The 26,888-nt window shown below is 40.9% G+C and overlaps 4 protein-coding genes across 6 annotated transcripts in view; 3 read left to right on the forward strand and 1 right to left on the reverse strand.

The window, feature by feature from the left end:
• Positions 1-19,061, forward strand: part of capn1b (calpain 1, (mu/I) large subunit b) — a 33,925-nt gene extending 14,864 nt beyond the window's left edge. For all 3 annotated transcript variants that reach the window (XM_053491679.1, XM_053491680.1, XM_053491681.1), the window contains 20 exons: positions 86-155; positions 6,403-6,521; positions 8,558-8,691; positions 8,774-8,942; positions 9,192-9,275; positions 9,617-9,702; positions 9,974-10,048; positions 10,681-10,841; positions 11,009-11,178; positions 11,314-11,325; positions 12,285-12,496; positions 13,478-13,517; positions 13,708-13,773; positions 13,931-13,988; positions 14,088-14,152; positions 14,761-14,829; positions 14,961-15,039; positions 16,644-16,757; positions 17,995-18,053; positions 18,179-19,061. In XM_053491679.1, coding sequence (XP_053347654.1) covers positions 86-155; positions 6,403-6,521; positions 8,558-8,691; positions 8,774-8,942; positions 9,192-9,275; positions 9,617-9,702; positions 9,974-10,048; positions 10,681-10,841; positions 11,009-11,178; positions 11,314-11,325; positions 12,285-12,496; positions 13,478-13,517; positions 13,708-13,773; positions 13,931-13,988; positions 14,088-14,152; positions 14,761-14,829; positions 14,961-15,039; positions 16,644-16,757; positions 17,995-18,053; positions 18,179-18,205 — 1,869 coding nt within the window. In that variant the 3' untranslated portion in view covers positions 18,206-19,061. The remainder of the gene's footprint in view (positions 1-85; positions 156-6,402; positions 6,522-8,557; positions 8,692-8,773; positions 8,943-9,191; positions 9,276-9,616; positions 9,703-9,973; positions 10,049-10,680; positions 10,842-11,008; positions 11,179-11,313; positions 11,326-12,284; positions 12,497-13,477; positions 13,518-13,707; positions 13,774-13,930; positions 13,989-14,087; positions 14,153-14,760; positions 14,830-14,960; positions 15,040-16,643; positions 16,758-17,994; positions 18,054-18,178) is intronic.
• LOC128518710 (sialoadhesin-like) overlaps positions 1-26,888 on the forward strand; it is a 1,187,000-nt gene that overhangs the window by 363,358 nt on the left and 796,754 nt on the right. The window lies entirely within an intron of this gene.
• On the reverse strand, positions 21,044-23,039 carry mrps28 (mitochondrial ribosomal protein S28). The gene is made up of 2 exons (XM_053491707.1): positions 22,804-23,039; positions 21,044-21,584 (listed from the first exon to the last, which is right to left on the reverse strand). The coding sequence occupies exons 1-2, from the start codon at positions 23,008-23,010 to the stop codon at positions 21,222-21,224; spliced, it is 570 nt and encodes a 189-aa protein (XP_053347682.1). The 5' UTR covers positions 23,011-23,039; the 3' UTR covers positions 21,044-21,221.
• On the forward strand, positions 23,067-25,985 carry sde2 (SDE2 telomere maintenance homolog (S. pombe)). Its single transcript, XM_053491693.1, has 7 exons — positions 23,067-23,216; positions 23,621-23,738; positions 23,958-24,069; positions 24,229-24,398; positions 24,662-24,767; positions 24,901-25,309; positions 25,397-25,985. The coding sequence occupies exons 1-7, from the start codon at positions 23,115-23,117 to the stop codon at positions 25,613-25,615; spliced, it is 1,236 nt and encodes a 411-aa protein (XP_053347668.1). The 5' UTR covers positions 23,067-23,114; the 3' UTR covers positions 25,616-25,985.

Consider the following 26,888-nt stretch of genomic DNA (forward strand, 5'->3'; position numbering starts at 1 on the left):
TAGACGTTTGGATTCCACCGAGTGCACAGAACTGATAAACCCTGAAGCCGAGCGTCTCTGAGTTTCTCTTCTGATTCTGTTCCAGGAGCTGACGTCCGACCCGCAGTTCATCGTCGGAGGAGCCACCAGGACCGATATCTGCCAAGGAGCTCTGGGTGCGTGTTTTTTTTTTTTTCTTCTTCTTCTTCTTCTTCTCGAAATGATTCTCTGATCATCCTTTAAGACAATACCAGGCTTCTTCAGGCAGGTTTTATTCATCAGCCAGTGAGCGAAACAAGTTCTTGTCTCGTAGCAGACGTGTTGGGTGTGGTTACGCTGTAAATCCCATAATACGGGATAGGTGTGTATGTCCTCACAGCTTCTTTGGAAATCAAATCCACAGCAGGGTTTTGTTCCGGATGCTCAACTTTTTTTTCTGTGAAATAGAACCAGGACTGTTCGGTCTTATTTTAATCCCAGGTACAAATTGCAATATTCTGGCCGTTCACAAATGGCTTACATCATCAAAGGCAAATGCTGCTATTGCACACACACACACACACACACACACACACACACACACACACACACACCAGATAGACCAGTTCTAACTAACTGGTTCTAAACAATGAATCCAGAATGGAAGTGCCAGAAAGTGCAGTTCCTCGAGTGACCGCTTACCAAAAGTGAGTCAATTCCCAAAGATAAATAAGTAAAGTTTTGCAGCCTGAAACAAAAAATGGAAAGGTTTCCCGTTCATGACACTCTTGAGGGGGGCGTGCACGTCTTTAGGTATAATAATATCATGCACAAGTAGGGGCGAGGTCGATTTGTGTGACAGCATGTAGGGTGTGGACTATGGCGTTCAATCAAATGCTTTGGCTAGCTTGCTTGTGCTAGCTGTGATATATAGGCGTGTTATAGGCATATCAGTGCAGCCAGGCGCCCGTCATTCCACCCGTTCCCCCAGCACTATCCGCTCCGTCCGCTCGCGTGAGATCACAGACGCCTGCGATTGGCTGTAGAGTCATGATTGATTTGAAAGCGCCGGAGAGTCGAACCCACAATCTCTGGCCACTTGGGAGCTGTCCAGTTCTACTGTTCTATAATAATAATAATTATTATTATTATTATTATTATTATTATTATTATTATTATATACTTAACGTTATGTAAACAATCGAAATTAGCTATACACTCGCAATATTTTTGTCCAGAAGTCAAAGTTTTATCTTGATTGAAGATCTGATCTGTAGCCCAAAGTCCCGCCCACTTGTTTCCTATTGGCTTCTGGCTTGGGCAGAGGAATAGTGCAGTAACGCCACTGGGAGGGATTCAGATGGTCTGCACTCACATCGATCAGGCAGCATGAGAATCACCGAAACAGGGCTTGGCTGGGTATTGTAGAGCGAACTCTAATGTGGGTGGTGTGCCAACCGTCACCGAAAACAGGAAACCCGCTGCGTATTGTGTGAGTTCTGTGTCTCGTCTGGGTCGTTCTTGGCTTCCTGACAGCCAGAAAAGCAGATCCAGACATCAAGAAAATGCTCAGGGATCAGATTTTGACCTGCTGGCTGCTGTAATAAAAAACCCAGTGTAAATTCTTGCTCAGCATGTGTGAGAGTGTGAGTGTATGTGTGTGTGTGTGAGAGAGAGAGAGAGCGAGTGTGTGTTTCCTGGGTGTGGGGTGTGCAGAGCTCGCTGCCTGAGCGATGAGTCACAGGCCGAGTGCTTTAGCAGAAAAGAGTACTTGGAGGTTTGGCTGCGTGCCATCGTCTTAGATCGTGTGTGTGTGTGTGTGTGTGTGTGTGTGTGTGTGTGTTGGGAGTGCTCACCCAATGTGGGTTTGTCGAACTGGGCGGAGAATGAATCAAGTAGTGTTGTAACAGTGTTTGTAGTCACAGCACATAATAATACACAACAGCTGAAATTTATATAATGTAGAGCAATAATGTGTGTGTGTGTGTGCGTGTGTGTGTGTGTGCGTGTGTGTGTGTGTGCGTGTGTGTGTGTGTGTGTGTTTTATATGTGCATTGGGATTACAGTGCATTTTATGAGCGTGTTTGTGTGAGGGCGTGTGTCTCATGAATGTGTGTGTGTGTGTGTGTGTGTGTGTGTGTGTGTGTGTGTGGGAGTGTTAAGTGCAAGCAGGATAGAAGTATGGAAAATGGGATTGGACTGCCAAGAGTCATTAACCCACGCACATCTCTCTCTCTCTCTCCTCTCTGCCTGACCCTCTCTTTTCATTTAAAATGGTTCCTGTTGCTATTTTTCTTCATACATCTACACCCTCCTCTCTCTATCGCACATTCTTGCTGTCTCCCCCTACTGGTGCTCCGAGTTACTGCAGGCTGTCGTATCAACCATTTTCTGTCTCAAACAGCATCTTTAAAATCTGACGTTTCCGCTGCCAGCTCCGGACCGCACAGCTGATAACATTCTTACATCCTCCTCCGCTCTCGTTAAACCAGAAAAGCTTGTTTTTTTTTTGTTTGTTTTTTTCAGCTACTGGTCCCGTATGATTTTTAATTTGGCCAGGGGTAGCTCAGTGGTTAAGGCATTGGACTACAGTTCGGAAGATCCCAGGTTCAAACCCCACAACCACCAAGTTGCCACTGTTGGGCCCTTGAGCAAGGCCAACTTAACCCTCAACTGCTCAGATGAGATAAAAAAAATGTAAGGTGCTCTGGATAAGAGCGTCCGCCAAATGCCTAAATGTAATTTTTTATTATTATTTAATGATAAATCAATAGCAGTAATAGGTCTTATCACTTTAACACTTTGTAATTCCTTAGATCATTAAATTGTCCCCGAAGTGAGATAAGTTTCCAAAGAACCTCTAATCTTTTCCGCTTTTTATTGTTTATGTTTATGTTCAGTCTAACAGCTTTACTGTAAATGCCCTCAGGTGTGTATGATGGGACCAGAAGATTTCTCCCTAATTTAACCACATCAGTGACACTTACGAACCACAATCAAAAATACGAATAGGACAAAATTGGTAGAAAATACTGTATGTTTAACCAGCTATAAACTCAAATACGAATATGTTTGTCCAGATTTGAAAATTTTATCTTGTTTGAAGATCTGATAAGAACTCGTTTCCTATTGGAAGGATGAGGTAGGCTAAAACATCGTCATAACAGGTTAACCTTCTGCACTGATCACATTTTACATTTACATTATGCAGATCTCCTTATCCAGAGCACCTTATATTTTAATCCCAATATACATCCGAGCAGTTGACGGTTAAGGGCCTTGCTCAAGGGCCCACATGGGACAATCATGAGGTTTGAGCCTGGGACCTTCCGAGCAGTAGTCCAATGCCTTTACTACTGAGCTCGGATCTTTCTCCAGCTTTAATGCGGTGCATCAACTGACAACCCATTCAAGTGAAAAAACAAACAGCGAAGAGAAAAGAAAACACAATAGGCCTTAAAATACCTTGATTGCATAAGCGTACACACCCCTTGCGGGTACACTTGGATTTCGTGGCCTCAGTGTTGAACAAGGACAGACAGACAATAGCAGCATGTGAAACAGCTTAGCGGTGTAAAGGATCATAAAATTACCAGGCTGTGTTTTTTTTTGTTCACTATTGTTGAAAGGAAGAAGGTATTGTCCTGGAAAAGAAACCGCCACTCAGAGTTTGGTTCGGCAGGCTGTGCAAAGTTGAGCGAGCGAGTGTTGCCAGATTGAGCGGTTTTTCAGTAACGTGTCTTGGGCTGGTAATCAGAATTAGGCAAATTTTCAATATTTTGGAATAATGTATGTTGAGCACCTTGATGAGTTCTAGAAGTGATGTTAGTATTTGGGTGGCACAGTGGCCTGGTGGTTAGAAGTGTGGCCTTGCACTTTCAGGTTCGATTCCCGCCGCAGGTCTGTGTGCATGGAGTTTGCATGTTCTTGTGTTTGGTGGGTTTCCTCCAGGAATTCCGGTTTCCTCCCACTGTCCAAAGACATGCAGGTTAGGTTAAATGGTGTTCCCAAATTGCCCGTAGTGTGTGAATGAGTGTTCCCTACTATAGATTGGCACTCCATCCATGGTGTACCCTGCCTTATGGCCCAAGGTTCCTGGGATAGGCTCCAGTCCCCCTGTATACAGGATAAAGCGATGTAGACGATGAGACGATGCACATACAATGGTATGAAGTATCTATGTGACTGATCTCTGGTGACATTTAAGTAGACATCGTTTCCTCCGGTCCAGCTCTAGGGACACACAGAGATATGCATGATATGCATAACCCACGAGTACCAACGTGTTCATTTGTAGCTGGTTTGCACTTTAGTTTACTAAAACTTGTGCCTTCAGATTTGCGATTGTGTGTGGGTGGGTGGGTGAACATAATACCCAGAGCAGGCCTTGTTTACATTGTGTTGGTGGCAGGAAGCTTATCGCTATGGCTGTAAAGCTTTCCATTCATCATCGCTCTGTTGTAGTTTAGTCATTCATTTGCTCTGCGTGTCTCTCTCGTAGTCTGTCCAAATATGTCTCTTTCATCTTATTTCTTCATCCGTTTTCCTTCTCTTGTCCAATCCCCATCCCAGTTAGTGCCCTTGCATTCTCACACACTCACAGGAACATTTGTGTGTCCTGGCAAGGAAGTAGGGCGGTGGTGGTGGTGGAGGGGGAGGCAACTGGCAGATCACGGGCCTGCAAAATATTTCAGCGACCCTGAAAGAGCACATGGAAAAGTACTGTAGCTGGAGAGATCCGTTTTGTTTAAACCTCATGCAGCCTTTAGTAGATCATGTGCATTAATTTCACTTATGGAGTCCATCTACAGTATCTACAGTACACTCATTGAAAGAGGGAAGAGTTTTCACATTCCTTCATAGCAATAGTTTTTTATTTTATTTTGTTTAAACTTCGGACGTGCTAACCTGAAGCGACCAGCAAAACATCATATTGCTGGAAATTTAATAGCCATAAACCAGTTATTAATGTGTATGTTTTACGATGGGTGCTTGAGCCAAACCGGGACTTGTGATCAAGTTGTTTGGGAATGACAGTATTAAAGCGGTTGACATTTATAGTTGACTACAAGCACAAACTTGTCACCAACTTGCGGACGAGACACCCGTCTGAACTGCACACACAATCATTCACCAACACCACCTGTACATTACAGGAACTCGGCTGGCGGTTATCGCCAGGTCCCCCATACAGTCCTGACCTCGCTCCAAGACATTTCTACATATTTGAGCCAGTAAAGGGGTTCCTGGAAGGCCAGCGTTGATGGTCTGATCATGGCTCCAGTGTACTGAGAAAACTTTCTAACTTGATGGTATCCATGGGATTATAAAGAGAAATAAAGAAAGTCTCATAACTGTGTTCTGCACAATCAAAAGTCCTGGTCCGGCTTGAACACCCCTTTGAACAAAAATAAATTAATTAATAAATAAAGCTTCTTAAATATATTTCCCAATTAATTTCTCTTTGTACAGCATTTTAGGCTGCTAAGCTGAAATGTGGTAATAATAAATAGAATGCGATGCTGCTTCTCCTTGGAACGCTTAACTTTTAAGGTGTGTGGTTGCTGCCCTCTAGTGTTTGGGCTTTAACTCATCGCTAGTCTTGGCTAAGTTGCACGTACGTCCGGGAATCATTCAAAACATGTTTGCGTCAGTGGAAAGGCAAGCGAAGAGAGTTTATATGTATATATATATATATATATATATATATATATATATATATATAATTTTTTATTCATTTCATGTAAGATTTATTAAGGACTTAACACCATGGGTCAAAAGAATGAGATCTTCTAGCAAGGACGGTAGCAAGAAGGAAAGGGAGATAAGATGCGTTCTATCACTAGTTTTGCTCACTAGTTTAAAAAAAAAAACAATTACAAGGTACGCTTAGTTAAACAATCCTTAATTAAAACTGATAAAGTTCTTTAAAATATAGCACAACTTTTGCAAGAAATAGAAAATGCTCGTGTCTTTCGCAAATACTCATGTTTTGTAGGACCATTGCTTCTTTCTCTTTTGTGTTTATGTTGGTTGGTACATTACCGCCACCTTCTGGACTGGAGTCTGGAGCAGAAGATAAACAGAAACCTCCACTTTGTATGAGACATGATATTTAAACAATCAACAACACAAGTAATGCAGAGCTTGGATATTTTTAGTATTTTTTTATACTTATGGTTAAAATATGGCTGCATAAAAAAGTAATGAGACAGTAAACATTAATGCTAATGGAAAATCGAAATGCATACTATCTAAGCGAATCGACAGTCCGTCTATGATTTGCAGCTCTGTATTACATGTAGGCTTTTGCTTACTGGGCACTAAAGTGCTGCAGATCCTCAGAACTAATAATAACTTTAGCTCTTTGCTGAACTTCTGGCTTTCAGGTATTAAGGATGAGATTTTCGATTTATAATGTGCTTTTAAAATTTTCTTTCTCAGGTGACTGCTGGCTGTTGGCGGCGATCGCATCTCTCACTCTCAATGACAAGCTCTTACACAGAGTGGTTCCTCATGGCCAGAGCTTCACTGATGATTACGCCGGGATTTTCCACTTTCAGGTACAGCTTCTAATAAATTCAGATTATACTCAAGTCTTGATGACGCATTTGTAGCGCAGTGTGTTAAGAGTTACCGATCAGAAAATCCATGATGGTTCATGCCCCAGCTTCACCAGGTTGCCTCTGTTGGACCCTTGAGCAAAGCCCTAAATCCTGTCTGCTACAAGGGAACAATATAATGGCTGATTCTGCGCTCTGACCCCAGACACCCAACAAAGCTCGGACATGCAACGAACAAAGAATTTCAGCTTGCAGTACTGTATACAGGCCAACTAAAGACCTAATTTAATTTTAATCCTAACATTTTATTCATTAAGTAGATGAAGAACTACAGGGAAGCAGCTTGCATCTTGTTTAGTTTCCACGAATAATGTAAGTGCATAAAAACCAACAGACATATCAACACTACTCATATGTCAAACTATGTAACACAATAATTTCCAGGTCTTAAAATACAGAATAATTGCTCTTTTTCTTGGAAAACTTAATAGCATGTGGCGACGGTGGTGGCGCGTATGGGTGGTTGTTGGATGGATGTAACTAACGTGGGTTAGAAAAAAAAAACCAGCCACAACAAAGTCCAAATGTCTCCATCTCATTATATTATATTATTATACTGAAGTTCTAAAAGTCAGTCACGATGATGGGAATCAAACAAAACCAAGTTTCATCCAAGGCAACATATTACCACTTCATTGTATATTGCTTAAAAAAAAGGGTGTTGTTCCTGTTTTGACATTCTGTTTATCATGTTAGTGGTACAACAATTTCAGCCACATGGTACAAACACCAACAACAACAAAAAATATTTATTTGATTTTACAAATATGTGACATTTTTATGTTATTTTTACAACCTGAATTCCGGAAATTATTTTTTATTAAATAAAATTAAAACATCATGAAGAGTACATCATAAATGTTTAAACTGAGAAATTTTACAAATTTGACCACTAAATGAACTCATTTCAAATTTGATGCCTGCTATAGGTGACAATAAAAGGGTGTCTTAGAGAGGCAGTGTATTTCAGAAGTGAAGATGAGTAGAGGCTCTCTAATCTGTGAAAGATTGTGAAATACTTTAAAAACAATATTTCTCAACGTCAAATTGCATAGGCTTTGCAAATCTCATCATTTACAGTGCATAACATCATCAAAAGATCCAGAGAAACTGGAGGAATCTCTGTGCGTGAGGGACAAGGCCAAAGATAGTGGATGGCCGTGGTCTTCGGGCCGTCAGACGACACTACATCACTCATCGGCATGATTGTGTTATTGACATTATTAAATGGGCCCAGGAATACTTCCAGAAAATTGTCGGCAAACAAGATCTACCACCAACTAAAGCTCCATTATGCAAAAAGAAAGCCATATGTGAACATGGTCCAGAAGCACCATCCCGTTTAAAATGGAAAAGTCTTCTATGGTCAGACTATGGTTCTCTTCCAAATTTGACATTTTGTTGGAAATCATGGATGCTGTGCCCTCCGGGCTAAAGAGGAGAAAGACCTTCCAGCGTGTAATTAGCTTTCAGTTTAAAATCCATCATCACTGATGTACATATGTGTTTAGGCAGGCACTATGACTGCTGAAAGTTATATAAAGGTTTTAAATGACATCTGCTCCAGGGAAGGCCTTGTGTATTTCAGCAGGACAATGCAAAACACCATAGTGTAGCTATTACAACGGCATGGCTTTATAGTAGGAGAGTCAGGGTGCTGAATTGGCCTGGCTGCAGTCCAGATCTTATACCTGTAGAGAACATTTGGCGCATCATTAAACCAACAATACGTCAAAGACAACCATGAACTCCTCAGCAGCTGGAAACCTACATCAGGCAAGAATGGGACCAAATTCCAACACCCAAACTCTTGGTCTCTTGTTCATGGTTAATTAACACCACTATTAAAGGTTCAAAATTCTCATATTACAGAGTACTGCAGTAGAGACAAGAGATCAAGTTCTAAAGCATGGGAAATGTTTTTAGGAATCAGGTTGCCATTTTGCTTGTTACTTTGACTCTTGCTTCTCGTACAGTTCTGGCAGTTCGGCGACTGGGTGGACATCGTCATCGACGACCGTCTGCCTGTCAAGGACGGAGAGCTCGTTTTCGTGCACTCGGCAGAAGGCTCAGAATTCTGGAGCGCCCTCCTGGAGAAGGCCTATGCTAAGTAATGCTCTTCATATCTAAACGCATAGAACATATCCCCGTAGGCCAGGCTGATTCATGAGTTTGTCACGTTTGCGCTTCAGGTTAAACGGCTCGTACGAGGCTCTGTCCGGAGGCTCCACCACTGAGGGCTTCGAGGACTTCACAGGCGGCGTGTCTGAGATGTACGAGCTGAAGTCGGCGCCCAGAGACCTGCCCCGCATTATCACGAAGGCTCTGGAACGGGGATCGCTGCTCGGGTGCTCGATTGATGTGAGTCCAGAGAGGAAGAACGTATTATTGTTGTTATCGGTCCAATATTTCGATATTGCTTGTTGCTTCTCCCTGTGGTGATGTTGCAGATGTTGGTTTGTGTGTATGACCTTAATCTATACACTAGGGACATGGGATATATTATGTAATGTTGTTTTCATGGAAGTTCCTATGAAATTTGATCCGTTTCTGCTTTTATATTTAATTTCCTTTTTAACAGTTGTTTGGCCACGTGTTTTAACTTTACAGATCACTAGTGCCTTTGACATGGAAGCAGTGACCTTTAAGAAGCTAGTGAAAGGTCACGCCTACTCCGTGACAGGACTCCGAGAGGTGGGTCAGGAGCATTATGTCCACCTTTATGTACCTTTAATGGTCTTGAAGACAGTAACAGAAAATGTTTATAATGTTCATGGTGACAGAATAGACATTGGGTCAGACTGATGTAGACGTAAAGTCATCAGTGGAAAAAAAGATTGCGCTCAGAAAGAGAATGTATGGATAGCACGTTGAGGAATGAGAAGTAAGACAATTGTGTAACATTAACAAAAGGCTAGGCAGGTAATGATTGTTTGATGTGTTCCATGATAAAGACCCTTAGATGGGATGGATGTAATCGATTTTTGAAATTAATTTGCGTGTGTGCACACGCGTGTGTGTGTGTGTGTGTGTAGGTGGATTACCGTGGCAGCCGAGAAAAGCTGATCCGTATCCGAAACCCCTGGGGGCAGGTCGAGTGGACTGGGGCGTGGAGTGACGAGTGAGTCAGCCAATCAAAACGAGGCTCACGATCGAAGTCACTTTGGTTTCGCAGCTGACTATAAAACAAGCGTCAACTTCAATCTGAATCTCCTCAAACATCATATTTAGAGAACAGTACAGCGTTTAACATCATATATTAGTGTCAGGTTTACAAACTCCACATTTTGTACATTATTGTACAAGTCCTATTTTGCGAAAGAAACTGACTCTGTATATGAAAGCTGTTTGGTTATGTAATGTGTGCTGACATCACCGTGCTTCTTCCTCAGTTCTTCTGAATGGAACCAGGTCGATCCGTCTGATAGAGAGGATATGAACTGTAAAAAAGAAGACGGAGAATTCTGGTGAGTTATGGGCTTTTGTTTATGCAAGCACGTTGTCATTTTGCAAATTCAAGGGGCATTCAAGTCAAACCGGGACTTTCAATTGTGCAGAATAACAGAACACAGTTATGGGTTCTGCTATGAGGTAGAAAGTTTTCTCAGTACGCTGGAGCCATGATCGGATTGCCTGCATCACGGCTGAAACACTAGCCTCCCAGAAACTCTTAGGGGTCAGGACTGTACGGAGGATGTGGCAATAACTCCCAGCCGAGTTCCTGTAATGTGCAAGTCTTGTTGGTGAATAACGGTGTGTACGGTTCCCACAGACAGATGTGTCTTCCGCAAGTTGGCAACAAATTATCTGTCGTTCTTCAAGGATCTTCAGTTTGTTTTACGCCTTCATTCACAAGAAATTTCATTACAAGTCCTGGTTTGATTTGAACACTCCTTGTAGTTTTATCGTCGAAAATCACGAACACAGATTCTGCATGCTATCCAGATGTGGACGTATGTTTCCTACTATACTGATTTGACACACTCACTCTACTCAATATAGTAAATGCGTGTGGCTTGAGATTACTTGCTAAATATGTACCATTTCAGCCTACATTATCTAAACCTTTTCCTCATCCCGTCTTGTTTCTTTGTTACAGGATGTCGTTTCAGGAGTTTAAGCGCCAGTTTTCACGCTTGGAGATCTGTAACCTGACACCGGATGCACTAAGTGATGACAGTATGAGTTTCTGGAACACCATCAAGTTCGATGGCACCTGGAGGAGAGGGAGCACGGCTGGAGGCTGCAGGAATCATCCCAGTAAGCAGCTCTCACACACACACACACACACACATCATACTAAATAACGTAATTTTCAGTTACACTGTATTAACAGTTCACTAAGACATGTACTAATTACTGATGTTATTTGTCGTACTGATGTTACAGCATCATATTCATAATCTCTCTTTCTCTCTATCCGTCAGACACGTTCTGGATAAACCCACAGTACAAGATCACGCTGCTGGAGGAGGACGATGATCCCGATGATCCCGAGGTGGCCTGCAGCTTCCTGGTGGCACTGATGCAGAAGGACCGGCGGCGCTACCGTAGGCAGGGCCAGGACATGCACACCATCGGCTTCGCCATTTATGAGGTCAAGCGTCCCGAGCATAAATATACATCGATTCTTTTTTAAAGAATTGCTGTAACTACAATATCCATGATGATGATGATGATGATGATGATGTGCGAATGTGATGTGTTGACCTCTTGTTTTTTCCTTTTGCAGGTCCCAGACGAGGTAAACACAGCAGCTGTATTGGATTCCAGTTACATTTGGTTGGGAGACACAATCCAGTTGGTCTAAATTGGCTTTATTTTGTGTTGTTATCTGCTAAATAAGAAAGCTTTTTTGGGTTGTGTTAATCCAAGCTGAGAGGAGAATAAGTAGTCGTAAGTAGAACTAGATACAATTTCTTGAGAAACCAAGTCGTTTCTCCACAATGGCACGCCGCTTTCCCAGGACAAACCTCTGAGATTGTGATATTGAGATTTCTGTTTTCACCCAGATGAGGATGGGTTCCCTGTTGAGTCTGGTTCCTCTCGAGGTTTCTTCCTATAACCATCTCAGGGAGTTTTTCCTTGCCACCGTCGCTGTCTTCCTCGGCTTGCTCATCAGGGACTTATCATTTTGATTCATACGCATTCACATTTCATACAAACTTAATTCTTTTGATTGTGTAAAGCTGCTTTGTGACAATGTAAATTGTTAAAAGCGCTATACAAATAAAATTGAATTGAATTGATATCTGTGAGTCAAAGGGAGTGTGGCTTGGTCCACGTGCTGTGGACGCCTCGCCTCTCCACCCTGAACCTGAAACTCACAGAAACAGAGAATGTATCCAGCAGTGATTTCACGGGTGAACAATGGCAAACTGGGGCGCGAACAGCTGACCTTCTGATCAGTAACTCAGTGCTTTATCCCTCTGAGCGCCTCTTAAAGGCGCCCCCATTAAGAATTGTTAGTACTGGTGACATTTATTAATGTGCAAATAAATAAAACAGCAATAATACAACATTCCTGGGAAGTGATCTTGTTGTGAGCCAATAGGAAAGTGGGCAGGACTGGACGTTGTTTGTTACAGTGACATTTTGACGGAGGCGTTTTTGTTTTGTATGTTTTATACTAGGGTGGCCTTTCTGTATTTAATTGTAGCCAACGTAAAACTCCATATGAACGACTGTTTATTTGTTTCTCAGTTCCGCGGTTGCCAGAGCGTTCACTTAAAGAAGGAGTTTTTCCTCCGAAACTCATCCTGCGCTCGTTCCGAGACCTTCATCAACCTGCGCGAGGTGAGCACGCGACTCCGGCTGCCTCCGGGCGAGTACCTCATCGTACCCTCGACGTTCGAACCTGGGAAAGAGGCCGACTTCGTGCTCCGCGTGTTTACTGAGAAACAGTCAGAGACCGAGTGAGCGACTTTAATTTATTGACTTGTTTTTTCTTTAGAGGTTTATTTATTCTTTCAGAAATGTTCAGTCCCTCCCACTAATAAAACTAATTCTTAATTAAAAATGAATGCAATTTTGCTGAATAATATTTTCCTTACAGTTTTTTGTACAGCAGGAAAAGAAGAATAACCATACATATTAACACCCATATATAACACTATACTGTTATTGTTTACTAAAGAATATCATATTACAGCGGTACGTCGGCATACAAATTCAATCCATTCCGGTGGCGAGTTTTTACGGTGAAATTTCTTATTTCAAAACCAATTTTCCCATAGGAAATAGTGTAAATGTGGATAATCTGTTTCAGCCACCCAATAATATTACCAATTTCCAACACTATAATCAAATTTGTTTGCATATAAACAATCAAAACATTTAGATTGGCATCAGCTGCTTCCTTGCAAAATTTCAGTTCTTAAGATGAAAATTCACCAAGTGGGGTGTTCGTATGCTAAAACCCCACTGTATTGTGAAAAGTATTTTCCCCTGCAATTTAATAAAAAAAAAAAAAAAAACTGTGACACTCCTGTATAAGCATCATTACACATAATGTGAAATACAATTGCATAAATGACATACTTTTAAAAGTTGGAAAGTTCTGTATTGTAAATTTTGATTTATTTTTCTTAGGAAATATTCTAATATTTTGAGATACTTGATTTTTTGATTTTCATTAGCGGTAAGCCATAATCATCCAAATTAATTAAAACAAAGAATGCATGACATTTTTCACTCGCATGTAATGAATCTAAAATAGAATAAAATAAGTTTTGCATTTTTACTAAAATTACAAAACAAAAAAAAAGCACAATATTGTATTTTTTTGAGATGCACTAGTAGATCTATTTTTGAAATTGACATTTGAATCACGCAAACAAATCATGTGTGTAATCATGCGTTCAGTATGACACTTGTCTCTTTTTTCTTTCTTTTAGAGAGCTGGATGATGAGGTGACGTTCATGATGGATGAAGAGGTAAAGGCCATTAGATTTACGGGTTTTCTTATGATGACTGAATATGATTTTTAACATTAGCAGATGTTTAGAAAGCCTGCTATTTAGAATGAGTTTGCTGATAATGATTAATGATAAAAAATAGAATCACACATCTAGCTTTTTACACCGTGGCACCCTAACACATTGTGTGTGTTCTTCCTGTGTTTAGGAGGAGATCACGGAGGACGATATCGACTCCTCGTTCCGAAGCATGTTTGCCAAGCTTGCTGGCGATGTAAGAATTTGGCGTTGTTTGGCGCACGATTGCTCATGACCACATCCAGCCCTGTAATCCTGTAATATGCTGTTGATTCTCCAGATACAGTAAAACATAACCTCGGGTTTGTAGTAACACATTCTCTTTTTCTCTCTCTCTCTCTCTCTCTCTGCAGGATATGGAGATATCAGTCCATGAACTGAGGACCATCCTGAACAGAGTAGTGTCCAAGCGTAAGCTTGTGTTAATGCTGCTTACAGAGCTTTGTGTGTATGTGTTTGTGTAAATGAGAGTGTTAACATGTCGTGCTTCATTTTGACTTTCCTTCACAGACCAAGATATAAAGACAGACGGGTTCGGTCTGGAGTCCTGTAGGTCCATGGTGGCCCTCATGGATGTATCCAAATATCACTTATTAATAAACTAGATTAAACATATTTACAGTAATATACTTTACTTATAGATGGCTTGAATAAAGGTTTTTTTTCCCCCACATATAAGGGGCGTTCAAGTCAAACCATGAAGTTTCTGGTGAATTTCTGACCATTTCCACATGTTTGGGCCATTAAAAGGAGGCCAGCGTTTCAGACATGAATGAAGCAGGCGGTCTGATTATGGTTCCGGCGTACTAAGGCAACTTTCGACCTTGATGGTGTCCAGGCACTAGTGAAACACTGGGATAAGTGCATTAGTGTAGCTGGGGATTATATAAAGATATAAATAGAATTTTAGCCCTTATAACTGTTCTGTTATTTTGCACAATCAAAAGTCCTGGTTTGACTTGAACACCCCTTGCATAATAATAGATTACATCATGTATTTATTGTTTACAAGTCTCTATAACTGTGGTGAGATGAACAGTATCCCCGAGTGCATGGTGTATAAGTAGAATTTAAGCACAGTGGGCTTTATGTGAACATCAACTGAAACGCCTGTATCATATCATATCGAGCTTATTCGGATTGAAACAAAGACACACACCGCCTTAACCGATGTGAACCTCAGAAAGACGGAAGCGCTCGTCTGGGAATCTTGGAGTTCCAAATCCTGTGGAATAAGATCAGGAAGTGGCTGGTGAGTGACTGCAAAGGGACATGTCTCCTAGATCCTTGTAGATCTTTTGTTTTTTCAGCTACAACTTTTAACTGGAACGTGTGAGAAGGTCCTGTTCTTTAATCCGTGGCTTGTGTTCTTTATCTCTGCAGGGAGTTTTCCGGGAATTCGACCTGGACAAATCAGGAACCATGAGCTCGTATGAGATGCGATTGGCCTTGGAGTCTGCCGGTAAAGGCGACAGATGTCTTTATTTAAACAGATACTTCTTATGTCAGAAAGGGTTGAAAAAGCAGATATTTTACTGATAAGGACATTTTATAGTTAATATATGAAGTTTGTTTAGCTTATAGGTCAAGACATTGTCATGAAGCATGTTGTTTAGTTCAGTCTTACATTATCACTTGAACATAGACTTACTGTCCATTGTCCATGCTCCGGAGGCACGGTGGTGTAGTGGTTAGCACTGGGGGTCTTTGTATCTACAGGATCCGGGTTTGAGTTTGCATGTTCTTCCCGTGTTTGGTGGGTTTCCTCCCATAGTCCAAAGACATGCAGATTAATCTAATTGGCGTTCTCAAATTGCCCATAGTGTGTGTGTGCGCACCCAGCGGTCGACTGGCACCCTGTCCAGGGTGTACTCCACCTCCTGGAATAGTCTCCAGGGCCCCCGTGACACTGAATAAAGTATAGACGGTGAGTGAGTGAGAACGTCCATGCTTCTAGCTCCCCTAGTGGGCACTTAGTGTACTGCAGGTGGGCTGCAAGATGTCATTTACATTTAGGCATTTGGCAGATGCTCTTATCCAGAGCGACTTACATTTTTTTAAATCTCATTACACATCTGAGCAGTTGAGGGTTAAGGGCCCTGGGCAACGGCCCAACAGTGGCAACTTGGTGGTTGTGGGGTTTGAACCTGGGATCTTCCGAACCGTAGTCAAATGCCTTAACCACTGAGCTACCCCTGGCCCCTTTTATTCACTTACTCATCTTCTCTACCGCTTTATCCTGTATTCATGGTCGCAGGGACCTGGAGCCTATCCCAGGAGGCTTAGGGCACGAGGCAGGGTACACCCTGGACAGGGCGCCAATCCATTGCAGGGCACACACACATACACTCACATACCTTTACACTCACACACCCATTTACACACTACGGGCAATGTGGGAACGCCAATTAGCTTAACCTGCATATCTTTGGACTGTGGGAGGAAACCGGAGTACCCGGAGGAACCCTACCAAGCACAGGGAGAACATGCAAACTCCATGCACACAAGGACGGGAATCGAGCCTGGCTGGGACTTGAACCCGGACCCTGGAGGTGCAAGGCGAGTATTCACATTTTAATTTAGACGGCAAGTTTGTAAAGGTTGAGAATGGCTGGTCTAAAGAGAGATGCATTCAGACTCATCCTGCACGCAAAAGCTGAACAGTAATGAAGTATGATTGTTGCAGTGGCTCTGTAAAAGTGTTTAACAAGCTCTCAGACGTGGCTTATAAATGTTGCATCCTCAGCTAAGGTAAGAGCATCAAGCTAGGTGCGGTTAACGAACATGAGGTTCCTTGCTGCACTCAGCAGTTTGAGTTGAACGGAAAACTCATCCATACGGATGTTTTAAGATTTAGAGCATCCTTAAATATTGTAACATGATTGAAACACGCATTTATTAAAGCATTTTCCCTGTTTGTGGCACAGATGGAAAAACTTTGGATTTATTAGTCAGCTAGGTAAAACGACTTCTACTCATATTGTAGTAACTGTTCTCACTGATCAGTCTGTCTGTCTCGTTGTCTGTCTGTCTCGTTGTCTGTCTGTCTGACTGTCTCTGTTTCAGGTTTTAAGCTCGACAACAAGCTGAACCAGGTGCTGGTGGCTCGCTACGCCGACCAAGAACTCATCGACTTTGATAACTTCATCTGTTGTCTGGTCAAACTAGAGGCCATGTTTAGTGAGTCTTCTTCTTTCTTTTGTCTTTCGGCTGTTCCCTTTCAGGGGTCGCCACAGCCAATCATCTGCCCTCATCTAACCCTATCCTCTGTATCCTCTGCTTTTATCATTTAGGAAACTGATGTGATTTTGAAGATGTTTATACAATAAGTTGTAAAACAGAAATGTATTTAAAAAGTATAAATTGCAGCGATTGCTCAAATCTACAGCGTCTGACTTCTTAGCGCATCATGTTATGGTTACAGAATACGATACGTTAAATATACATACTGTACTGTACAGTATGTAAGAACTACCAGTGGGATATGATACAATTTACACCCCAAGCACGAGGCAGCACAATGATTCAACATTGACCATGCAGTTCAATGAGACACAATGTGACTGGATGATGCAAAGTGCAATTCAAAAAAATAATAAATAAAAAAAAATTCATAAGTTCTTTTTGTTTTAAATTTACAGTACAGGACATTTTTACACCTGCATGTCAAAAGGATGCTTAAGGTTAACAAGGACACGGCAAATATTCTTGAGTCTAGCCAAGCCTGTCCATAATTCCATAAATAAATATAAGATAATTAATCGAATCTAATAAAAATCTTATATTTTGTTGTAAGCTTATTTTAAGGAATTATAAATAGTTTTGTTACAGTTAAACCTTGAGAGTATAATTCGTTCTTGAAGCGTGCTTGCATATCAAAGCACTTGTGCATTAAAGCAAATTTTCCCCATAAGAAATACTGGAAACTCAAATGATTCATTCCACAACCCAAAAATATTCATAAAAAAATAATGAAAACAAAATATAGAGTAAAAATAAAAAAATTAACCTGCACTTCAACCTATAAAAAGAATACAGACAGAGCAGTGTTTCCGTTAGTGTGTGTGTGTGTGTGTGTAAATCTGAAGTAAGACGAGGGAGGGAGATACTGTGTAGGACAAATTTCACACACACACACACACACACACAGTAAAGGAAAACAAGGAACCTCTCTGATGACATTCGCACACACACACACACACACACACACTAGCAGAATCACTGCTTTCTGACGGAGAGAGAGACCCTGTCTAATGACTTGGGGGTCATAGGTGAAAATAATTCCGATGCAAAAGTCCCAGTTTGACTTGAACATCTCCCTTGTACAGAATGTGAGCAAAGGATAATGCATAGTATGCATATTAAAGCCTTTGTTCTTTAAATGTTAATCATATTTATGCTATCTCTGTTTAAACAGGAACCTTTAAGCAGTTGGACAAAGAAGGGTCCGGGGTCGCCGAGCTTGCCCTCCCAGAGGTGAGTGAGTTCATCTCACATGGCTGTGATCGAGTAATGCAGTGAATGTATTCGATTCTAGTCATATCACTCAGTAGTGTTAGATCTTGAGTTTGGCAATTAACACTTGTCTGTCCTGCTCACAGTGGCTGTACCTGACCATGTGCGGCTGAAGAACATTCAGACGCCGACGGAGATCACAATCGGCGCGTCAATAATCCTGGGAAAACAATCGGCGCCTGCAGTTCAGGCTCCCTTCACCACTTCAGTGCTAACTAGTCCCACCTCAGACACCTTAGTGCTTTACCGACTATGCAACATAAACAGCTTAGCCATGTAAAACGACATGATTTACGTTGCACTCCACACACACACGCATGTATAGTAAGAGCGAACATATCTCGCACCGTGGATAACTGCATGTCACTAATCTTATTTCATAGGGTAGAATATATTTTTCTCTTATTTGGGAGTCATGGAATGCTTTATTAACCAGTGTGTATCCATAAAACACTTTTGCACAAGGCGTGTGCTGATAATTGACTAAACGATACTTTATAATGTTCAGCATGTGTTTTATTATCAATATCACCACTTCTCTAAAATACGCACGAAACGCTTAGTCCCGGTTTGACTTGAACACCCCTTTTACGCACATACTGTACGAGGGTCGTTCAAGTCGTTAAAAAAAGGAGTAAGTGTTCCATAAATAAATAAATATATATATATATATATATATATATATATATATATACAGTACTGTAACAAGAAAAGAAGATAAATGACATTTCGTTAGACAATTATCATGACGTATGACTTGATATCGAGACGTGCCTAATAACATGTTCATGCTTCACTACATGTTTGTGTGTCTGATTTCTCATATACAAAGTAAAACTAAATCGATCTACACTTCCCACTCTGCCATTATAGCCTTAATGAAGATTATTTTATAGTATTATTTTATTTTGGGATGTTTTCTCAAATAATGCTGCTTAACAATAAAGTCATGAGTATTACAAAAAAAAAAGTGTCTGTGTCGTAGATTTGAACTTTTTATATTAAAAAAAAAAAGCCAATTGTCTGAAGATTCTCAGTCAGGTTATCTGCAGTGGTGTCAAAAGTATTCACATTCATTACTTGAGTAGAAGTATAGATACTAGGGTTTAAAACGACTTCTTTAGAAGTTAAAGTATCAACTCAAGCTTTTTACTCAAGTAAAAGTGTAAAAGTACTGGTTTCAAAACTACTTAAAGTATAAAAGTAAAAGTAACATGAGGGGAAAAAAAAGCATTAAGAATAAAAGCTTAGGCTGTGCCACGGGCCTATATACTGCACCAACACCTCATAATAAAAAAAAGAAAAATGTGTTGTTTTTTTTAACAGCCATAGTGATTTGGGATTCTGTATATGGCAATTAAAAAAGAATGCATTTTAGTACAGTGCAAATAGATTACAGAACCATATATGTGTACTACTGAGCATTAACATGTTTCATGGAGAAGAAGATCTAATAACTAGTTGCCTATAAGTATTTTAATGGTGCAAAAAGTCAAACTTCAGAGGCGTGTCATCGGTAACCTTTATTGGAATGTAAATGTCCATCCAAGCTTAGCTGCAGGAATCTGTGAGGGCAACATACAAGAAAATGAGTGTACCAGGGCAGGCTTAGGAACAATTACCCTTGTGTGGTTGTTTACAATACACATTAGTGCTGTCAGAATGAATGATTAATCAAAAAATTATATATATATATATATATATATATATATATATATATATAAAGTCATTCCTGTTACCTTCCTCTCTGGTGCTTGGTTGTGACATTTCGCTCGAATCTTGAAGCTCTATCACAGACATCTTCGTCTACTTATCACAACCTTATCAACGGAAAATGCTATTTTATTCAAATGTCCTTGCTGGAGTGTGTAACATGACGTCATGTGCAGGTGCGATGGATCGCGTACCAACCAATAGGGTGTCAGAATGGTGTGTTTATACTTCTCATCCAACCACAATCAAATTCGCTCCATCTGGATGGTGCGATTTATCCGATGGTTTTTTTGTTTGTTTGTTTTTTGAATGACAAGCTGAAATAAAATAGGAGTAACGAGGCTATTTTTAAAATGTAAAGGAGTAGAAAGTACAGATAATTGCAGGAAAATGTAAGGAGTAGAAGTAAAAAGTCGGCTAAAAGACAATCATCCAGTAAAGTATAGATACCCCAAATTTCTCCTTAAGTAAGGTAACGACGTATTTGTACTTTGTTACTTGACACCTCTGGTTATCTAGAAGTGGGAGTCGTGTCAACTGGACGACTTCTTCGTTTAGTAGAAACATTTCAAGTAGCTTCTTCAGTCTGTGTTTTGATTGGCTAGTAAAATGCGCTTTCTCAAATAGGTGTACAGAAGCAGTTCGTTTAAGAATCATTGTAAATCTGTAGACTTTGGGAAAGGCGTAAAAAAGCTAACTTAAGCAGCCAGAATCCAGGACCTTCAGCCAGAACATTAAGACATAGATTTTGGAAATTTCTACCAAACTCGCTCACCCATGTCTTTATGGACATCGCTTTGTGCACTGGTGCGCAGTCATGTTGAAACAGGAAGGGGCCGTCCCCAAACTGTTCCCACAAAGTTGGGAGCATAAAACTGCCAAAATGTCTTGTTATGCTGAAGCCTTAAACTCCTGAAACAACCCGACACCAGTTCCAACATGACTGCGCACCAGTGTGTGTATTATATGTTTAAAACACACATGTATATACAAAAGCAACACAACACTTGGGTTTTCTTTCTAAAGCTGAAGTGCTTCCTTCATCTTACACACCAGCAGATTAACCTTTTCTTATACAATTTAAGAATAACACATGGTATGTTTTTTTTGTAATCCCTTCATAGTTGCACTAAATATTCTGGAAGGTTATAATACAAAGCAAACACAAAACGTAAAAACTTTTGTCCTAAATATATTGAAAGCTTGATGTTAGAGACTCCTAAAAAACTACCACTTCATGGCATTAATAACTTTTTATTTTTATTAATTTGTTTAAGTAACATTTGCTGTACAAATCAAAAATAAACTTAAGAAAAAAATTTTCCCAAGCCATTCAAAAACACAACCTATTTATTCATCTCTGTTCACACGACAATGATGCAGTCATTTAACAGTCTCTGCTGATCGGTAGTTTCTTTATTCCTTCTCTTTGGCCTCTTTGCCCTCGATCAGTCCGAGGAGAGTTCCGTCAGCTTCGAGCAGCGTGGTGTCCGTGTTTGCGCCCAGGAATCGTGAGGTCAGCTCGAGGTCCTGCAGTCTGAGCCGGACGAGGCTGCCCTGTCGATATTTATCGCTGTCGGTCTTGGGCCGCTGGCACACGCAGTGGAACTTTCCACCAAAATCGATGTACAGATCGTCCTGGACAACATGGAAAACTTTCCCGATGACGATTTTGTCCTTGGCCGGACCCATCTGGATCAGCGGCGAGTGACGCAACAGCGATGCAAAAGACTGAGTGTCGTCAGAGGAACGCCTACGAGCCTTGTCCTCCTTGTAGCTCTGCAAAATTTTTTTGAAAATATAGAGTTTTTACAGTAAGCCATAAGCTTAATTTCATTTTAAGCTTAATTTCAATTTCAAAATTTAACAATCAAGGCGGAGCTCCTGTCGCTACCTTGATGTTTATTTTATTAGCCATTTTTCAAGAAAAGCCCACCTCGAAGTCTGTTTATAGCTGCACTTAAGGGCCGCAAAACAATTACTTTTTGTTCTGCGACTATAAACAATCATTCCCTGACCAACATAAAGTTAATTTTAATAAAGGGGGAAAAAATCTGATTGACATGTTACATTTAACATTTATGTTTTATGTTATATTTATGTTTTAGTGTCAGCACTTTGTAACGGTCAGAGATAGAGGTGTAAACTTTTCCTGCGTGGGACAGAGAAGTTCTGCCTTGGGGTTTCCCAATGTTTTTTTTTTTTTTTTAAATATATATAATTAGATTCAGTGTGTTGAAGAAAGGAATGTTCAGAGCTGCAATAGTGCAAGTGATAACAGAAATGTACCTGCTTCAATGTACCTATAAATGGATGAAAAGTTATTACCTCAGAAATAACAGTAACAGCACAACACTGAGTGTTTTATTCTTTACTAAACAAACAGACGGGTGTAGAACTGGTAGAGATGGGCGGGGGGGGGGGGGTTCAGTTATAAATCGCAATTCTTTTGTGTGGTGTTTCACGTATTGCCACACTGACTCCAAAATATATATTTATTAAACTATTTTGACGTTTGTAATAAAGATGAATCGTTTGATGACAAGAATTCGCTGGTTTTCAGTTCGATCGGCCCGATTCTGTACCGGGTACAGAGGTTTCCGAGTGGCGCAACAGAAACACATTTTTATGGCTTACATGATCAAGCCTCATCTGATCTGAATTAGTCCCAAATCCACTAATTACACACACTTACACCAGTCTCAAAACACTGTGAGCGCTAAGTAGTTACTCAACTAACCTGCGCGTTCACTGTCACTAGTGAGGCGGAAAAACGTCACCATTTCTTTACAATCCTACAGGTGGCGCAGTCTGAACTATTTACACACTGCCATCCACACTGGATTATTTGCCAAGTTCTTCTAAGGAACAGGATAAAACCTTTTTTTTTTTTTTATTGTGATACTCATAGAATCGGCCCCGAAGTATCGTGATAATATCGTATATCGTACGTGACTGGTGAGTCCTAGCCCCTAACCCCTGGTATAACCACACAGACCTTGGTGCCCTGCTGCTGTTTCAGCTCGGAGTGAAGCTCATAAGCAAGCGCAAAGCCGCTTTTCTGCTTCTCCTCTCCTCCGCCCGTAGAAACCCCTTCATCGCCGCCACTGCTGTACCATCTGCCCGGTGGATAACCCTCAGGCTTCGTTAATAAACGTGCTCCTCTGTGTCTAGCGCAGCTCGCAACCTTGTACAGAGACGCCATTTTGGAACCGCTCTCCAGTGCAGTGCGCATGCGCGGTCATTTCGCTCCGTCACTATGCATGACGACAATAAACCGCGACGGTGTAAAGGAAGTTTCGAGTAAACATGGAGGTCTTCGTTGCTTCTCCGTTTGTACGGTTTATTAACTTTAGTGTTCCGCATAATTCGACTGTTAGCGACCTGATAGGCCTGCTCAGCCCCGGAGAGGTAGGTTTAATAGTGTTTATTTTAATTTAAACCGTTTAGTAGTGAAAGGTCAGGCTGACTTGTTTAGGTGTTGCTGGCTAACCGTTTTTGCTAACACATTAGGGATCATAAGTTACAGCAATACAGTTCACAGCTTCTACAGATATTGTCAGGTGTGTTTTTTTTTTTTTGTAATACACGTAAATGGGACACAGTGATAAAGAATAAAATGAATATGAGGCATTCTACATATTATACAGTCTAAGGAAAGAAGTAGATAAATATCCTTAAAACGTTTGATTGTTTGAACAAAGTAGCTAACAATGTTTGATTGACTAATATGTTTTGTGTGGGTCCACAGTACACTAGGCTGTTGTTGGTTTATTTATTAAATGTAATACATTTTCATAAATCTTCCTATTCAGGCCATCTCCTGTTTGGATTTCTATGTAAAGAAGAATGGCCGGATTTCAGGTGGTGATGAGAGACTGCAAGCTGGAGCAGTTTATCGGCTCGAGCCTCGCTTATGCGGTGGCAAAGGAGGTAATTGTTTCTTTCTTCTTCTTATTATTATTATTATTGTTTTTGTTGTTTAACGGCGGTTGGAATCCAGTAGGTTACATTAACACCAACTGTAGGTCTCGACTCAACAATTTATACATAAATTAAGGTTACTGTGTCCACTTCCTAGTCTGCTAAATAATAATTCCTCTTTTCGAACCTCTTCATCACATCTAACCGGGTCCGTTATTTGTGTGACAGGTTTCGGCTCCATGCTGCGAGCTCTCGGGGCGCAGATTGAGAAAACCACCAATCGAGAGGCCTGCAGAGACCTGAGTGGGCGGAGACTTCGAGATGTCAATCATGAAAAAGAGTAAGGCTAAGCACATACACCTCTTGACTTCAGGTGCTGTATTTTAAAGGAACGTTAATGTGACCGGGGGAAAATTTTTAAGGGTGCACTAAAAATGAAAAAGTGTTTGGTGATTGTTGGTGTGGTTGAAGTGAGAGTAACAATTCAGCATGTGCACAGAATGGCGGAGTGGCTGAAGAAGCAGGCTGACCGAGATGCGGAAAAGGAGCAGAGGCGCTTGGAGAGGATTCAGAGGAAACTCGCCGAGCCCAAACACCGTTTCACAGACACAGAGTACGAGCAGCAGTGTCACGACCTCTCTGAGAGGCTGGAGGACTCCATTCTCAAAGGTTTTTTTTTTTTTTTAATCTGACTTTTCACATACTTGTAAAGAACAGGACGCTATGCTGGTTTGGATAATTAGATCTGTAAACTGCAGCTTGTCAGTTATCTAAATGTTTTAAATGGCTGTAGATTATTCATTACAAAGTTTTTGTTTCTTGTATTTTTACCCTGTTTATTAAGGTTTGATATATGCTCGCCCTAGCCAAGCTTTTTTCTTGCGCCAGAATTTAAGCAAGTTATATAATTATTATTTTCTTTTTGCATCCAGGCATGCAGGCTTCATCTAGTGGAGTGGTACAGGCAGAAGAAAAGCCACATCGCAAACGACCAGCTACGAAAAATGGAAACACTTCCTCAAAAAAGAAATGCTTCTGGTGAGAAATGCATCAGCCACAGTGCTCTGGGGAAAGAGAGGAACTATTCCATATTTCATTTACACGTTTGTGCATGCTGTTAGTCATTTCAAACAACCTGCGTTATGTAATAAATATATTAAAATTTTTTCAGGACTGGCCTCGGGGACCTTGAGAACATGGACAGCTCGGATGGAGACAGCGATGAAAGCGAAGCTGAGGCTTCTTCCTCCTCTTCCTCTTCTTCTTCAACTTCTTCTTCTAATGCTGGTCCTTCCTGCAGCTCTGTGCCAGTCGCAATACCGGCAACAGCAACTAGGGAGCAGGTGGAATCCGAGTCTCATGACCACACCAGTAGCAGCAGTTCCAGTTCCAGCGCCGGCTCAGCACCCTGCTCTCCGCCTCCTAGCCAGGATAAAGCCGAAGAGAAAGAAGAACCTAGAAGGATGGAGCACAGTGAAAAAGAGGAGTGCAACCAGACCGTCAGTGATCAACAGGAAGCCGAAAAGAGCGTTACTGTCGAGGGTAAAGATTGTGCAGACAAACCGCCGGTTCAGACAGAGGTGAGTAGTTTGTTTTGTTTGCAGAGAAATATAGTTTCTTTCATTACAGTATTCACTGCAGACAGCATCTCTCTTATCCTCCATCAGGAAGCAGACGCTCCATTAGACCTGCTGTCTGTGAGCGGCGTGGAGGAGCTGGAGGCTCTGGGTCTGGAGCGACTGAAAGCCGAGCTGACAAAGAAAGGAATGAAGTGCGGAGGGACGCTGCAAGAGCGCGCTGCTCGTCTCTACTCTGTCAGAGGACTGGGCACTGATCAGATCAACCCGGCGCTCTTGGCCAAACCCGGCAAGGCCAAAAAGAAATAACTAAAACACTTTGATTATTTTTTTTAAGCTGTTTTTTTTTTTTTTTAGTAAAATGTAATTTTGTTCCATGTCTTCGCTCAAATTTAATGTCAGAATGGAGAGAAGGCTTTGCATCTGTAAATGTAATTAGTTGCTGTTATCGTGACACAATATAGTAAAACGTCACTTTATAATTTTATCCAAAATAGCATCATGTTAAGGTTTAGGGGAAATAATAAAACTGAAATGGTTCTTGTTTTTTCCCCTTCACTAAGGAATTTTTTACATTTCCTTAACATATTTTTGATTTGGCTATTAAACTATACTTGTGTGTATTTTGTGGTAAAATGTTACTTGTATTGCTGTAAATAAACCTTTGGAGGGAAAATGACAGTGTTTCTTTTTTTTTTTTTTTTTGCTTCAGGGATTTGTTTTGTCAAATGAGATTGTTATACTTTTTGCTACTACAAGTATATTATCTGTGAGGTATAACATGTAATCTATATTGTAATATATAGTTATAATGTAGACAGAAGGTGTCAGAAGCAACCTGTATCATGAAATGCGTCCTAAAAATAATGTACACTTGTGCTTAGTACATTCTTTACTAATTTATCTTACATGTACTAGTTAGCGTGTTTTGTTAGCTGGCTTCCTGTAGCTGCCACATCAAATTTTAAACCCTGATGCTAGTGTACAAAGCTAAAAATGGCCCAGCACACACTTACCTTTCTGCTCTAATCTTACCACGCACTGCAGCACACCGTTCCTCCAGCACTGCACGCCTCGTCCCACCATCTCTCAGGGCTCGAGGACGACATTCATCCAGACTCTCTTCTGTTCTGGCACCGAGGTGGTGGAACGAACTACCTCTAGATGTCTGTACAGCAGACATCTGTGTAGTATAGATAAACTTCAAAGCACTTTTTGTAAGTTGCTCTGGATAAATGCCTAAATGTAAATGTGTTTTTCTACACCATGATAAATTTTCTTTGTGGTTTAACAGAGGTTGGAATCCAGTGGATTGGTTAGGAATCATTCTCCCTATCTAACCTCTCCTTCATATATTATGCGTGACAGTCTCACAATCATGGCGTTCCTCACAGAGTCCCATTGGGGGTTTTCCTGCTGTAACAGAGTGCTATAAAGGTTTGGGTTTTTGGCTGTATCCAATTCTTAGTCTGCTAATTAATACATCCTCATTCCCAGTTTTCCTCATTAACACATCTAATTTGTCCTTTATTAAATGCTAATGTCTTGCTTTTAGTTGATTTGGTTGAGGCTGACTCAAGAA

This window comes from Clarias gariepinus, chromosome 3 (assembly GCF_024256425.1).
Source record: "Clarias gariepinus isolate MV-2021 ecotype Netherlands chromosome 3, CGAR_prim_01v2, whole genome shotgun sequence".
NCBI classification, from domain to species: Eukaryota; Metazoa; Chordata; class Actinopteri; order Siluriformes; family Clariidae; genus Clarias; species Clarias gariepinus.

Excerpts from the sequence above, each read along its gene's own strand:
- sde2 (XM_053491693.1), top strand. The coding sequence starts at position 23,115 with ATGGAGGTCTTCGTTGCTTCTCCGTTTGTACGGTTTATTAACTTTAGT. Across the intron at positions 23,739-23,957 it reads CTTATGCGGTGGCAAAGGAG|GTTTCGGCTCCATGCTGCGA; the intron begins GTAATTGTTTCT and ends TTTGTGTGACAG. Across the intron at positions 25,310-25,396 it reads AACCGCCGGTTCAGACAGAG|GAAGCAGACGCTCCATTAGA; the intron begins GTGAGTAGTTTG and ends ATCCTCCATCAG.
- mrps28 (XM_053491707.1), bottom strand. The coding sequence starts at position 23,010 with ATGGCGTCTCTGTACAAGGTTGCGAGCTGCGCTAGACACAGAGGAGCA. Across the intron at positions 21,585-22,803 it reads AACAGCAGCAGGGCACCAAG|AGCTACAAGGAGGACAAGGC; the intron begins GTCTGTGTGGTT and ends AAAATTTTGCAG.